This window comes from Morus notabilis, unplaced genomic scaffold (assembly GCF_000414095.1).
Source record: "Morus notabilis unplaced genomic scaffold, ASM41409v2 Scaffold1615, whole genome shotgun sequence".
NCBI lineage: Eukaryota > Viridiplantae > Streptophyta > Magnoliopsida > Rosales > Moraceae > Morus > Morus notabilis.
In genome coordinates, this window is record NW_010366582.1 from 36,484 (window position 1) to 48,961 (window position 12,478).

Below are 12,478 nucleotides of genomic sequence, written 5' to 3' on the forward strand. Positions count from 1 at the left end.
CTTTCTTTTGCTCTCTCTGGTCCGCCATTTGAAGGTTGCGGAGCTCCTGAAACAGAGTAAGCTCAGCTATTTCCGCACAGAACCGCACTTTTTTTTTGTCTTTCTTTTGGTGTTTTGTTTTGCATTGTGAGTGTTCGAACGCCGTCGTTTCGGCGCAATGCCGGTTCGAGATCGGCGGGTTCTTGAAGCTTCGAAGTTCACGAGTTTCGCTTTGCAGATCTGCAATGCCGATTCTTGATTTTTTTAGGCTTTTTATTTTATTTTATTTTTACTCCTGGTTTTGAAAGATATTTGTTCGACAAATTGGGACATTTTGTTTTTTGTATTTTTTAAAATTTGTTTGCTTTTGAGTTTAGTGCGTTTTCAGGTGCCTAGGCATTTGGCTTGAAATTTTGGGGCCTGAGTTTTCAGAAAGTTGGTTCTTTTGGGTTTATGTGTGGTTTAAGGTGTTTGGTGCTATAATAGGTGGAATTTTGGGGGTTACGGTTTTGGTTTAATGTAATGCAGTGATTCTTTTCCAAAGCCTTGTCTTGATTTTTAATGAATTTTATTTTAATTCTAGCTATTTTCTGTTTGGTTGCTGAGAAAATGTGTGAAACTAGAAGGAAGGATATATTCAACGTTTCTTTTCATTTTCTTGGTAATCGAGTGAAGACTAAAATGACTAGTTAGATGGATTCTTTCTTGGCATATTTGATGTGAGTTGGTGGCTTTTTTTATTTTTTATATTTTATTTTTTAAAGAAAAAGTAAGAGAGCTACGGGCTTTAACACATTTATTATTGACTACGTTTTCTCAGCTTTACCAAAGGTGACGAGAAAAATAAGCTAAACAGAAGGTGAAATTTTGTTGGGAAATTTTTGTGTCTTCGAGAGTTAAGGAGAATTTTAACTATATTATATTAAATCTTTTTTTCCTGGGGTTGTATAGTCAACTGGTTGGACTAAAATGTGCAAGTTTATTTCCTTCTCAGTGTTCTTCTAGTCATTCAATGACAGATCAGAACGCTTTGAGGACGATCTAAATTAAAGGGGGCTCAAGTTTTTGTGGGGTTGAGACATTGCTATAGAGAAATAAGGTTTGCCTACATTACATTACCTTTTTGCCCGCTTATTCGCTACAATCCCATTCAAAAGTGTTTAACATTCAAAAGTGTTTGACATTAAAAAGATATTGGCAGTGCAGGTCCAATGAAAAAGGTTTCAATTTGAAATCAAGCATTGCTCTTCTGTGGGGCATGCAAGTATGAACAAAGAAAACACAAATGCTGCCAACTTTGAAGCTCCTCTGGCCCGGGTTACACGAGCACGGGCTAAAGCCTTAGGCACATCTGGTGGGATGCCCCCATCCTCAAAACCTTTGCAAGATCAGAAGCGTGTTCTTCGAGTGAAATCCAAAAGATCGGCGTTGGATGAAAATGGGGTTTCTGCATTCGCCACTGCTAGCTTTCAGCATAAGAGACGGGCAGTACTTAAGGATGTAACCAACATCTCATGTGAAAATTCAAAAGTCAACATCATTGGTGCAACAAAAGTTGAGGTAAACATGTATGCTCAATGTTTAGTTGTACCTGAATTTGCGAAATTTGAACTGTGGAAAATTTCATTGGAACCTGACTTTTCTAGAATATGACCATTATCCATGATCCTGAATGCTGGTGTATGTTGAGACTGTTGTTGACTAATCTGAACTTGGTTCTGATGGCATTGCTCCTCGATAGAAATCAAGAAGAGATCTTTCGAAAAAGAACGCAAAGGTGGGCACCAATGTCTCTGTCAGAACTATACCTGTTCAAGAGGATGCAAAAACAAAGTTAGCGGAGGAACTGTCCAAAATAAAGGTGGCAGAATCAGAGGAGCTCACTATGCCAGCGAATCTTGGGAAACGTGTGCAAGAACCAAACTCTAGACAACATCTTGTTGTAGAAAAGATTCAAACCACCAAAAATAAAGGTCACTCTTCTGCTTTATACTTGTGTTACCTTGACAGCAGGTGTTAGGTTTGTTCTAGTCAACTTAAATTTTGGAATTAACAATAGTTAACATGGTGGCAAAGACTTAATTCTTGACTTTTTCTTGTATTTATGTGTATTGTGTTGGTCTGATCCATACTGTAAGGTTTTCTTTTCATTTAGCTTTTGGAATAACTGTTGCTTAACAGTTTTGCATGGATTATGCAGAAGAAGATATGGTTTGTGAGAAATCGATAGTAACAAAAGATCTGGACGTTGTAGACATTGATTCAAACTTGAAGGATCCTCAAGCCTGCAGTTTGTATGCCCCTGATATATATGATAATATACGCATTACAGAGGTTTGTCCTGTAGCTAATATTATTATTTAGTACCTGTTGAATTTGTTTAGGACGAAATAATCCGTCATTATTGTTATTTTTTTAATTGCATCCTCAAATAATATTCATTGAACTGCAACTTATACGCTTGTTAGAAACAAGTTTTCCGAATCAGGAGAAAGAAAAATTGAACTGGTGCTTTAAAATGAAAGAATCTTTAGTACACTTTACCACCTATAAGTGACATTATTGAAGCGAACTTAAGCAAGAAACTTTCCACCTCAGCTAGAGCGAAGACCATCTATTGATTACATGGAAGAGTTGCAGAGCGATATCAGTCCAAATATGCGCGCGATTTTGATTGATTGGCTTGTTGAGGTAGTATCATTTTTCCTGCCATATTTGCATTCTTGTGCTTAAGACGAGTATTATCTTGTTGCTTATTATAAGCAATTTTATCACTTTAGATTGACAAAGATAGCTTCTATTACAGAAAAAAAAAATGGTTACAGATATCCATTCTTTTTTGTTAATGTTTTATGATCCATGGAAAGGTAGAAGCTACAAAAATATTGAGATTGGTTTTCTACAAGGTTAATTGGGCAGATTTTGACTTACATGAAAGAAATCATATCGCTAATTACTTTTTTTTCCCCCTCTCTCATTCCAAAGGACAAGAAGTGTACTCTTGTTGTTCTCCCATATCGCTTTAGTTTCCTTTTCAACCTATCATGTAGCTTGAAGCATTGAATGCTGCCCTGCAGGCCGCATTTTCTTGACTGATTGGCTGCCGTATTTCCCGTTGTAACATATATCTCATCTTTCAGGTTTCTCAAGAGTATAAGCTGGTTCCAGATACGCTTTACCTAACAGTGAATCTGATTGATCGTTTTCTCTCACACAAACATATTGAAAAACAGAGACTCCAACTACTTGGTGTTACTTGCATGCTAATTGCCTCGTAAGTTCTGTAGTAGATTGTTGTGTAATTGGAAAGATGATTTTTTGATTCTCATACCAAGGACTCAACACAAAAAAGAAATACTCATTACTTGGTCATTCTGGATTTAGATGGTTTCTATGATGCTCTGTGGAGTTGGTGAGTATGACGGTGATAGGACTTGGATAATAGTTTTAGATTTATGATAATAATTGCATAAATTTGGGAATTTTTATTGACGTAGTCATCTGAACTAGCTCAGTGGGAGTGTATGACATAACCTGGTAGATGTTATGCTGCTAGGGTTGACTACTGAAACTCACGTTGCTTTATATGTTAGGTTAAACAAAACTGATTGGGATATAAGTTTAGGGCATTCTAAATGCTTTTGGCCGTCACTTCAGCACTAGATGTCATGTATTTGTAGGGGTGGCAATTCGTGTCATGTGTCGTGTTTTGATCGTTTTTTTAAAATTTTCAGTCAACCCGAACACGACCCGTGACACGAAATTTTTTAAAAACTACGACACGAACACGCCACGAGCTGACACGACACGACCCGAAAATGACCCGTGACACGAAATTTTTTAAAAACTACGACACGAACACGCCACGAGCTGACACGACACGACCCGAAAATGACCCGTGACACGAAATTTTTTAAAAACTACGACACGAACACGCCACGAGCTGACACGACACGACCCGAAAATGACCCGTGACACGAAATTTTTTAAAAACTACGACACGAACACGACACGAGCTGACACGACACGACCCGAAAATGACCCGTGACACGAAATTGACCCGTGAACCCGAAATTGACACGAAAATTGTATACTTTTATTTAGTTTTTTACATATTAGAAATAACTTAAAATTCATAACACACTAAATTACAATAACATCCATTGAAATTAAGCAAATAATAGTATAAGATTTTGAGTATAACTATCATGATATCACAAGTTCATAATAAAATTTATAATAGTATAAGATTTTTACGAGTTTCGTGTTGTGTTCGGGTTAGGCGGGCCCAACTCGAAATTGACCCGTATTTTTCGTGTTAATTTCAGGTCGACCCAATTCTGACCCGAACCTCTTTTTTCTCAACCCTAACCCGCAAAATTCGTGTCGTTTTCGAGTCGTGTCGTGACCCATATTGCCGGCCCTATGTATTTGTTTCTATCTTAATACTGAAGTCTAATGCTTGCTTCTTTTCCGTTGTGACTCATAGAAAATATGAAGAAATTTGTGCACCGCGAGCAGAAGAATTTTGCTTCATCACAGACAATACCTACACAAGAGTAGAGGTATGCTCTACAATTTCCAACAAATCGTTGATATCTTCTCATTTCTTGGCGTGCTCTTGTCAGTCTTTTGGTTTGTGGTACAGTTTAAATTTCAGATAATTGAAAAAAGAAAAAAGTTGTCCATTTTGCATGAGACTTTCTATTACTTATCTCGTTGACTTAATCCCGAGGCAAACGTTAGGCTTTGAGGCGTATTCCTTGTTTGAATTTTATTGCTATCCCACTAGTGTCGTGCAAAGATCATACTTGGAGTTACACTTACAAGGTTATGCTTTGTTCTTGATAAAATTCGCAGGTGCTGAAAATGGAGAGTGAAGTTTTGAATTTCTTGCACTTTCACTTATCTGTGCCGACTACAAAAACATTTCTAAGGTAATGTATTTTGTCTTGTACTTTAATAATCTTGTTTTAAAACGCTATCCAGAGCGGAATACCTAAAACTAATTTTGGTTTTCAGGAGATTTGTTCAAGCAGCTCAATCTTCGTATGAGGTATTCTAAATGGTCTTTGTTATAGTTGGTTTAACTTCTAAAATCTCACTTTAATACAAAAGTAGTAATTTCCTCGTCAATTACTCTGTTATACAGGTTTCTTGTATCGAACTGGAGTTTTTGGCAAATTATTTAGCAGAGTTGACTCTTGTTGATTACAGCTTCTTGAAGTTCTTACCTTCACTCATAGCTGCCTCTGCCGTGTTTCTCGCCAGATGGACGCTCAGTCAGTTAGAACACCCATGGGTATGCAATTATGTCTCCTCCTTCCATCAGCTTAGTGTGTGTGTGTGTGTCTGTTTTTTTTTTTTTTTAAATTTATAACTCGTATTCCTTTCGTGAAAAAGTATCTGAAACATTTCATGCACACTTGCAGAACTCTACTTTAGAGCACTATACCAGGTACAAGACGTCGGAGCTGAAAACTACAGTTCTTGCCATGGAAGATCTGCAACTAAATACCAATGGCTGCCCCCTTAATGTGATTCGAGAAAAATATACACAGCAGAAGGTAGCTAAACATCCACATTCTAGTTGTCTGCATCTTGCAAGAGCAATTGTGATATAGTACATCACCTGTTTGGTATTGTCATTGAGACTTGAGTGAGATAAAATTCTCTATGTTAAAAACTTAAAACAAAGCGAACCCGAATTAGAACTGTCATACTTTCCAGGAATCGGTGATATCTTTTATAGTCCCCAAGATCTAATTTTCTGTGTGTACTCTTATCATGCAGTTCAAGTGTGTGGCGAATTTAACCTCAATAAAACCAGTCGGATCACTATTCCAAAGATCAGAGTAGTTAATTCTCAAAGAAATTAGTCAAGATAACTACTGGTTTGGAACAGCTCTTTGGCGTCCGGAACTTCAAAGCTCTGCCGGATCTCCAATAATGAGAAAATTTTTAACCTTTTCAATCTATCTAACTCGACCCTTGTGGCTTGTTGTAACGGCTTCTGGTAGTTTCCAGATCTTCCCATTGTAACCTCATTCTTTTAGAGCATGACACATTTTAAGCCAGTAAGCATATATAAATTCCCTGTGACTGAATAATTAATTCCTTCAAATAGTTGTGGCTCCTCAGGTCCCAACCAATATTTATGCGCTCAATTTTGAGTTCGCCAAATGATAATGTAGCTACTCAAAGATTATCTTGTATCCAGAACTCTAACATAGTGAGAAAAAAAAAATGAAAATAGTTGATCGTTCATATTACGGATCTTTTTTTTTTTTGGGCGCTTCCTTCAATCCCTTGCACTGATTGTTCGTAAAGTGAGATGGGGCTAAACTTGTAGCTTTGGCACTTGACAACATTACATTAGTTGAGCGGGCGCATTACCCACTACAATTTATTTTTGTTTGAAATATACACACACGTATATGTATTTTATAAAGAAAATAAATGGGATTTATTTCATAAATAGTCCAACTTTATCATCAATCTTATTTTGATTCCGGATTTTTAAAAAATCCTAAATTTACTCCTGAACTATTTGTTTGCTTTAATTTTCAATTTCATTAGTAGGAACGTTTTAAAAGTTGGTGATTAAAGTGGGATTAGCATCAAAATTTAATTATCATTTTTAGAATTAACCTAAATTGATATTAACTGGCCATCTTATTTAATTTACACAAAATGCGGAGTTTCTTTCTCTATCGTTTTTATGTTTTGTTTCGTTTTTCTAAGCAAAATTCAATTTTACAAAAACAAGTTACATATACATAATTAGCCGCAAATGACCACTCATTATAAGGGAATTCGACCTCAACCATTGACTAGATCCACCAGTAAAAAGACAGATGAAGCACAAAGGGCGAACACAAGCACCGAGACCTAATGGGAAAAAGCCCGCTCAGCACATAAAAGTTGAGCATGACAAAGCTCATTTGCAAGAAACATTATAGTTGATACATTATTAAACCAGTCAACTGAGACCAAACTCCAAAGAATGGAGCATAAGCAATACGACATATATACACATCTAGTCAGACATCATCATCCACACCGTCGGTAGACAACTCAAACGGACAGGACAAAACAACAAACTCGAAAGGTGGAGAAATCACTACATCTGTTACTGGAAGAAACATAAACTCATATGCGAAAATAATGCCGTTATTACACATACTAAAATTATAAAACAAAAGGAAAAGAACTCCAGACACCGTCGTCAAAAGCCTCAGGCGACGGGGCAACAAGCGAAGGAACCATCAAAAAAGGCGGTCGGCTTCAAGAGACCCCGTAATGAAATCAAAATGGCACTGCCAAATAGGAGCATGTGAGTAGCACCCGCCATTGCCGTCATCGCTGGAAGGAGAAGCCGCCACCACCAAAAGAAGACTGCCGCCATGCGAAAGAAAACCCTACAAGATGTCAGCCATCCAGCCTAATCGTGAGGCTTCTAAGCTCCCTTTAGGTTTCGATCCACCCAAATGAAACTGCCCCGCAACTCACCACCACCACCGAGAAGCCCACGATGAGACAAGTCGGAGGACCAAAACTCAAGATCAGGAGCCTGGCGACATGCCTGCCACCTGAGCTCCGGCCAACAACTGCACTCCAAGGACGTTTAAGAGAGAGGAATAGGGGAAACACATGAGAGGAATAGTGAATCCTTTTCCCTTTTTTTTAAGGGAAACTGAAACATAGCAGTACTCGGCTAGATTAGCTAAAATAGTAGAGGCTATGAATAAAGGGACAACCTCAATACCCCAAACATCCACAGAACTATGAAACATTGAGGGGTTGTTTGGTTGGGGGATTCGTGCCCCGATTCGAATCATAGTTCATGATTCGCTACAGTGTTTTCTCTCACAAAAAATACACGTAAATCAAAAATAATTTTAATCTCATGATTCTAATCCATGAACCAAACGTCTCTTGAGTTAGCCAAAAGGTGGGTCACCGTATTGCCACTTCGAGCAATATGACGACAAAGACCGCCAGTAGCATAAAAACATCTGGATATCTTTAATAATAAAACAATCATGAATAGAACATTAGAGCCAGCATTATTGACTATGTTAGCATATGTTTCAGCAACAGCAACAGCGACAGAAACACCAACCTGGCGAGCTAAGTCCAAACCTTCTCGCAGTGCAAGCGTCTCTGCAACATGGGGCGTAAATCTTTCCATGAATTCTGTTAGCTAAACATGCCTGCACCACCCCTTGAGCATCTTGAATAACCACCCCAATCGCAATATAATCAGCCCCTTGTTTCACCGCCGCATCTGAGTTAAGTTTGAACTGACCATTTTCTGGCGGCATCTGTCGTCTAGGAGAAGGCTGACCTGCAGAAACAGAATAGCTAGTAGCTTTGGCACGAGAGTATAACCCATCAACAGCCTGCCAACCATATCAAGGACAGAGGTGCTATCCTTATTAATCTGTTGATAAACAAACAAGTTCCGAGACCACCAAATTCCCCACGCTAAAACACAAAACACCTCCAACTCCGACTTGGTTAAGTTTGTAGCAGCAAAAAAACAAAGCCCATCAAAACAAAAAACAACTATTCCTCCTGAGCTGAGGCCAAACAGCAGAGGTTTCCTATACATCTCGAGCGGCAGGACATTCCCATAACACATGCCAAACAGTCTCCTCAGCCTCTCCAAACCTCTCTTTACAGCAGAGCTTCGTTGTTTTGTTTTTTATTTTTCTTTTCTTTTCTGGGGCACGGAGATCTAACCTCTAAGCTCAGCAAGTAAGAGAAACAAAAAAAGAAAAAAAAAGTCGAAACATACTATTTATACCTTCCATCAATAACCACCAAACTTATAAACTCGAGATCAAGAGAAACATCCTCTAAGGATTGACTGCAATTTGTTCTCAAAAAGGAGAATTTATCATTTCCCATGCATAAAAGTACATAGGCAAGCAGATTGTAAGAGGAAAATGGGCTAAAGGAAATGAATAATTAGTTGGCACAAAAGATTGTTAATTCATTGCGTAGCCCCTTGCATAACCTTCCTGGGCAATGCAGCGTACATGGTCAAAACAAAGTTACAACAACAGGCTGTTATAGGACCATCAACAAAAAAACAAATGTCACCCAAACAACAGCCATTTCAGTACATCTCTTTCCCAGTTCCTCAACTGCCCTACGGAGAGGGAAACAAAGAAGAAGAAACCTCAGGACATCATTAGTTCAAAAGTTACATTTTTAACCAGGGAATTGAAGTTGCTAAGGTGTAACCAGAACAGCATTTCCAGCTATTATTGGCAGAAGGCTGGCTGCATTCTCCAGTCGTTGCCATGCTTCCTTCCGCTTCTCAGACGCCAAACTTAGCTTTGCTTCTTCTTCCTTAAATTGAGCGTGGCAGGACGCGAACAGCTCCTCCTCCATCTCAATAAATATCTTTCTAACATTTAGAGTTAAGTTGAGAACTGCTGGGTTCCAATGGTTCTGGGCATTCCTCTCTAGGGCCGGTAAAATTATGGGCAATAACTCGTGGCGGTTGTGTGCAATTAAGTTGACAACATGGTCATTGTTCCAAAAGAACAGAGCCCTTTCAGCCACCTGCAAGAAATAAATGACCAAATTAGCTATTTATTTCCAACTGATAAGCTTGGCAAGTCTTAAAACATCCTGAGGCAATCTACAAAACCAAACTACCCAAGAAGAATACGAACATCATTAAGAGAGAGAGAGTGAGGGCAAATTCATGCAAAATATGCACTTTTTTTAAGCGTCATTATGCACATAGAAAAGTACTCAAAGAAGCATAGTAAAGAGTTGTAGAGAGTCTACTGCTTTCAGCAAATTGGACAGAGCAAAGTACAGATGCTAACTTTGCCACCATAATAGTCTTTAATAAACAAAATAGGCTCCAGTTTCTGGTTCAAAGCACTAGGCAAAATCTGCCTGTATGGTAATATGCTACTTCAACAAACAAGCAGAAAAGTCTTTTGCAGCATGACTTATTAGAGTTTCAACTAGACAAATCTTTCTCCAATCTCCATTGGATGGAGAAACAACATTGAACATTTGAACTATTCAAGTGAAAAAACATTCACAGCAGCTTTTAAGCCCAAAAAAGAGCAAAAATAAAAAATAATAATACATAAAGGGGAGAAGATGTGGGATAAAAATACCTGAAAGTGGTAACTGTTAATGCAGCATCCGATCCGCCAAAACAAAGGAACCATGATCTTCTGGAATTCCACCATATTAACAGCTTCCAAAATCTCTTCCAACTCACCGAGGAGCAGCACCTCTTTCTGACTATTTGTCACTGGCCAATGCCTCAACAAGCCCTTTATCACAACGCTTGCCAACTTCGGCTCCTTCTCTATGAACTGCGTAATGCAATACGACAATTGCTGAAAGTAAACCCCCAAAGACTTGGGCCTGTGCAGAGGAACCAAAACCCTCCACAAGAATATCTTATGCTCCTCCTTCAAAGGTAACGCAAACCCACTAATTATACTCCCATAAATCTCCAACAATTCTGCAATCCCATTATGTTTTTCAGTCTCGAACACAAACCGATAGAAGACATTGTTTAGGGACTTCCTTATAAATGGCCTGTGAACCATGAACTTCCCATAAGCTCTATGAAGGATAGTCTTCAAACAGTCTCTCTCTCTGGGATCCTCAGAATCAAGCAAGTCTAGTAACCTCAAAATAAACGAATGGTCTATGTACTTTTTCGCTATCTTGGCATCTAGACATGAAGAAGTAACGAACTTAAGCAGTAATTCATACACAAGTTGCAAATGTGGCCAAGCAGGATCAAACATAGGCTCGTCATCATCGTTTTCACCACCGCCGCTCGAGCGACAATTGGGCGGAAAATCTCTAAAAAGATTAACAGCACACATTCTACACATTGCTAAAATCGCCGGCTCGGTAAATTTCATCGGCCTAGAGGCTACAAAGTCGACAAGTTCAAGCAATGTCTGTCGCTTAACGTCTTTCTCTACAGTGTTCTTATTCGGATCGGTGAAATCAAATGTCACGCAACAAAGGCTCACCTTGCTGACGAAGAGGTTCATCTTCTCCGCGTTCGGCACGTCCTTGAACGGCACCAACGGCTCGATTCCGGCTACCATGCTCGCCGGGAACACCACCGACGACATGCGCTTCGTCGAATTCGATCGGCTCGAGCCCGAATTCCCACCATTGGACTTGGAATTCTCGAGGCCGGAGCCCGAGGAGCCAGCCCTAGAGTTCGACTGCGACCGCGGCGAGCTCGAGCGAGGCGACTCGGACTTCGACGACTTCCGAGGAAGTTTACTGAGAATTTGCTTGAACATGATGGCGATGACGACGACGGATACCGATCAAAGACAAAGAGAGGCCTAGATCGAAGCCATAGGGGTCAATGGGGGTAATCACAGCACAGGAAAACCCTAACCTAGATCTCGGACATGGATCTGGGTTGATGAGCGGATCGAGGTCAGTCAATGCGCGAGATCCATGGGATGGGAACTTGAGAATCACCGAAAGCTCTGAAATTGCATTGGATATTGATGAAAAACATCTCTTGGCAATGTCGGTTTCGCCGATGTTCGAGGACGTACGAGGAAAATTAAGCTCCGATCCTAATTCAGCTTGGGAAATTTGAAACCCCCAAATTGACGAAGAAGAAGGACCAAAAACCAAGCTTTGATCCGAAAATTTACACCTGAAAACGTAAATTTCCCAAAAATAAACGAACACTTCGAAGGGAAAAAGAAGCAAAGACAGGTATATATATTTATAGATATAGTATATATAAATACATGTATAGATACACACAAAGGCGAGCGAGAGAGAGAGAGAGAGAGAGAGAGAGAGAGAGAAGAGGATATTGGAGCTGAAAACAAGCAAATTTTGGGGGGTTTTGAAAGATGGAGATCTAAAGAGAACTTATAAAGTATTGTAAGAGGATCAAAGTTTTTTATTTTTATTTTTTGTCAAAGAAAATATAATTTTGGATGATGATCTAAATAAAAGATTAATCTTTTGCAACCTTCATGAAGAGAATGTGATACATGGAAGGAAGCTTAGGCTTTTATTTTCTTTTCTGGGTTGCTTTCCTCGGTGGATGAGAAAATTTTGGCGTTTTCTCGGAAAATGCAGGGTTCTTCGGAGTGTTTTTCTTTAAAACTTTTTTGAAAAGAATCCTCGGGTTTAATTTATTGGAGAAAAAAAATCTATTTTTATGAAAGAGAACGGAAAAAAAGGATATTTTCTAATACTGGTGGTGGGTAGGTTTGATTTTTATAATTGTTAGACTTATATATTTTTTAATTTTTACGTAATTTTATATAAATTTAATAATTTAAAATTTGATCAGTCGATATTTTAATATATTAGAGAAATTTTTTTTTTAAAAAAAGAAAAAAATTGCTTTGTTTAAAGTTTAAACTGTCCACTGATGTGATTTTTGTTTAAAAAAATGAATTATTTAAAAAAAAGTCTAGAAAATTATTAAATTCAAGTTCATAAGTTT

General features: G+C 38.5%; 2 protein-coding genes across 4 annotated transcripts; one reads left to right on the forward strand and one right to left on the reverse strand.

The window, feature by feature from the left end:
• Positions 1-6,168, forward strand: LOC21390771 (cyclin-A2-2). Of its 2 annotated transcripts, none has more exons than XM_024173891.1 (12): positions 1-56; positions 1,181-1,539; positions 1,721-1,952; positions 2,180-2,313; positions 2,578-2,670; positions 3,120-3,253; positions 4,469-4,544; positions 4,840-4,916; positions 5,002-5,035; positions 5,132-5,281; positions 5,412-5,546; positions 5,773-6,168. In XM_024173891.1, the coding sequence occupies exons 2-12, from the start codon at positions 1,246-1,248 to the stop codon at positions 5,836-5,838; spliced, it is 1,425 nt and encodes a 474-aa protein (XP_024029659.1). In that variant the 5' UTR covers positions 1-56; positions 1,181-1,245; the 3' UTR covers positions 5,839-6,168. The 2 variants fall into 2 exon arrangements, with proteins under 2 accessions (XP_024029659.1, XP_010109038.1); XM_010110736.2 differs by having other exon boundaries at positions 26-56; positions 1,186-1,539.
• Positions 6,169-8,959: 2,791 nt separating this feature from the next.
• Positions 8,960-12,117, reverse strand: LOC21390772 (serine/threonine protein phosphatase 2A 57 kDa regulatory subunit B' kappa isoform). Of its 2 annotated transcripts, XM_024173886.1 has the most exons (3): positions 11,996-12,117; positions 10,134-11,668; positions 8,960-9,558 (listed from the first exon to the last, which is right to left on the reverse strand). In XM_024173886.1, the coding sequence occupies exons 2-3, from the start codon at positions 11,295-11,297 to the stop codon at positions 9,223-9,225; spliced, it is 1,500 nt and encodes a 499-aa protein (XP_024029654.1). In that variant the 5' UTR covers positions 11,298-11,668; positions 11,996-12,117; the 3' UTR covers positions 8,960-9,222. The 2 variants fall into 2 exon arrangements, with proteins under 2 accessions (XP_024029654.1, XP_024029653.1); XM_024173885.1 differs by having other exon boundaries at positions 10,134-12,117.
• Between the last annotated feature and the right edge of the window lie 361 nt (positions 12,118-12,478).

What these genes read in the sequence shown, in the direction of transcription:
- LOC21390771 (XM_024173891.1), top strand. Translation starts at nt 1,246, where the DNA reads ATGAACAAAGAAAACACAAATGCTGCCAACTTTGAAGCTCCTCTGGCC. An exon ending in ATAATATACGCATTACAGAG is followed by an intron (nt 2,314 to 2,577) that starts GTTTGTCCTGTA and finishes TTTCCACCTCAG; the next exon opens with CTAGAGCGAAGACCATCTAT. An exon ending in ACTTGCATGCTAATTGCCTC is followed by an intron (nt 3,254 to 4,468) that starts GTAAGTTCTGTA and finishes TGTGACTCATAG; the next exon opens with AAAATATGAAGAAATTTGTG.
- LOC21390772 (XM_024173886.1), bottom strand. Translation starts at nt 11,297, where the DNA reads ATGTTCAAGCAAATTCTCAGTAAACTTCCTCGGAAGTCGTCGAAGTCC. An exon ending in TTAACAGTTACCACTTTCAG is followed by an intron (nt 9,559 to 10,133) that starts GTATTTTTATCC and finishes TATTTCTTGCAG; the next exon opens with GTGGCTGAAAGGGCTCTGTT.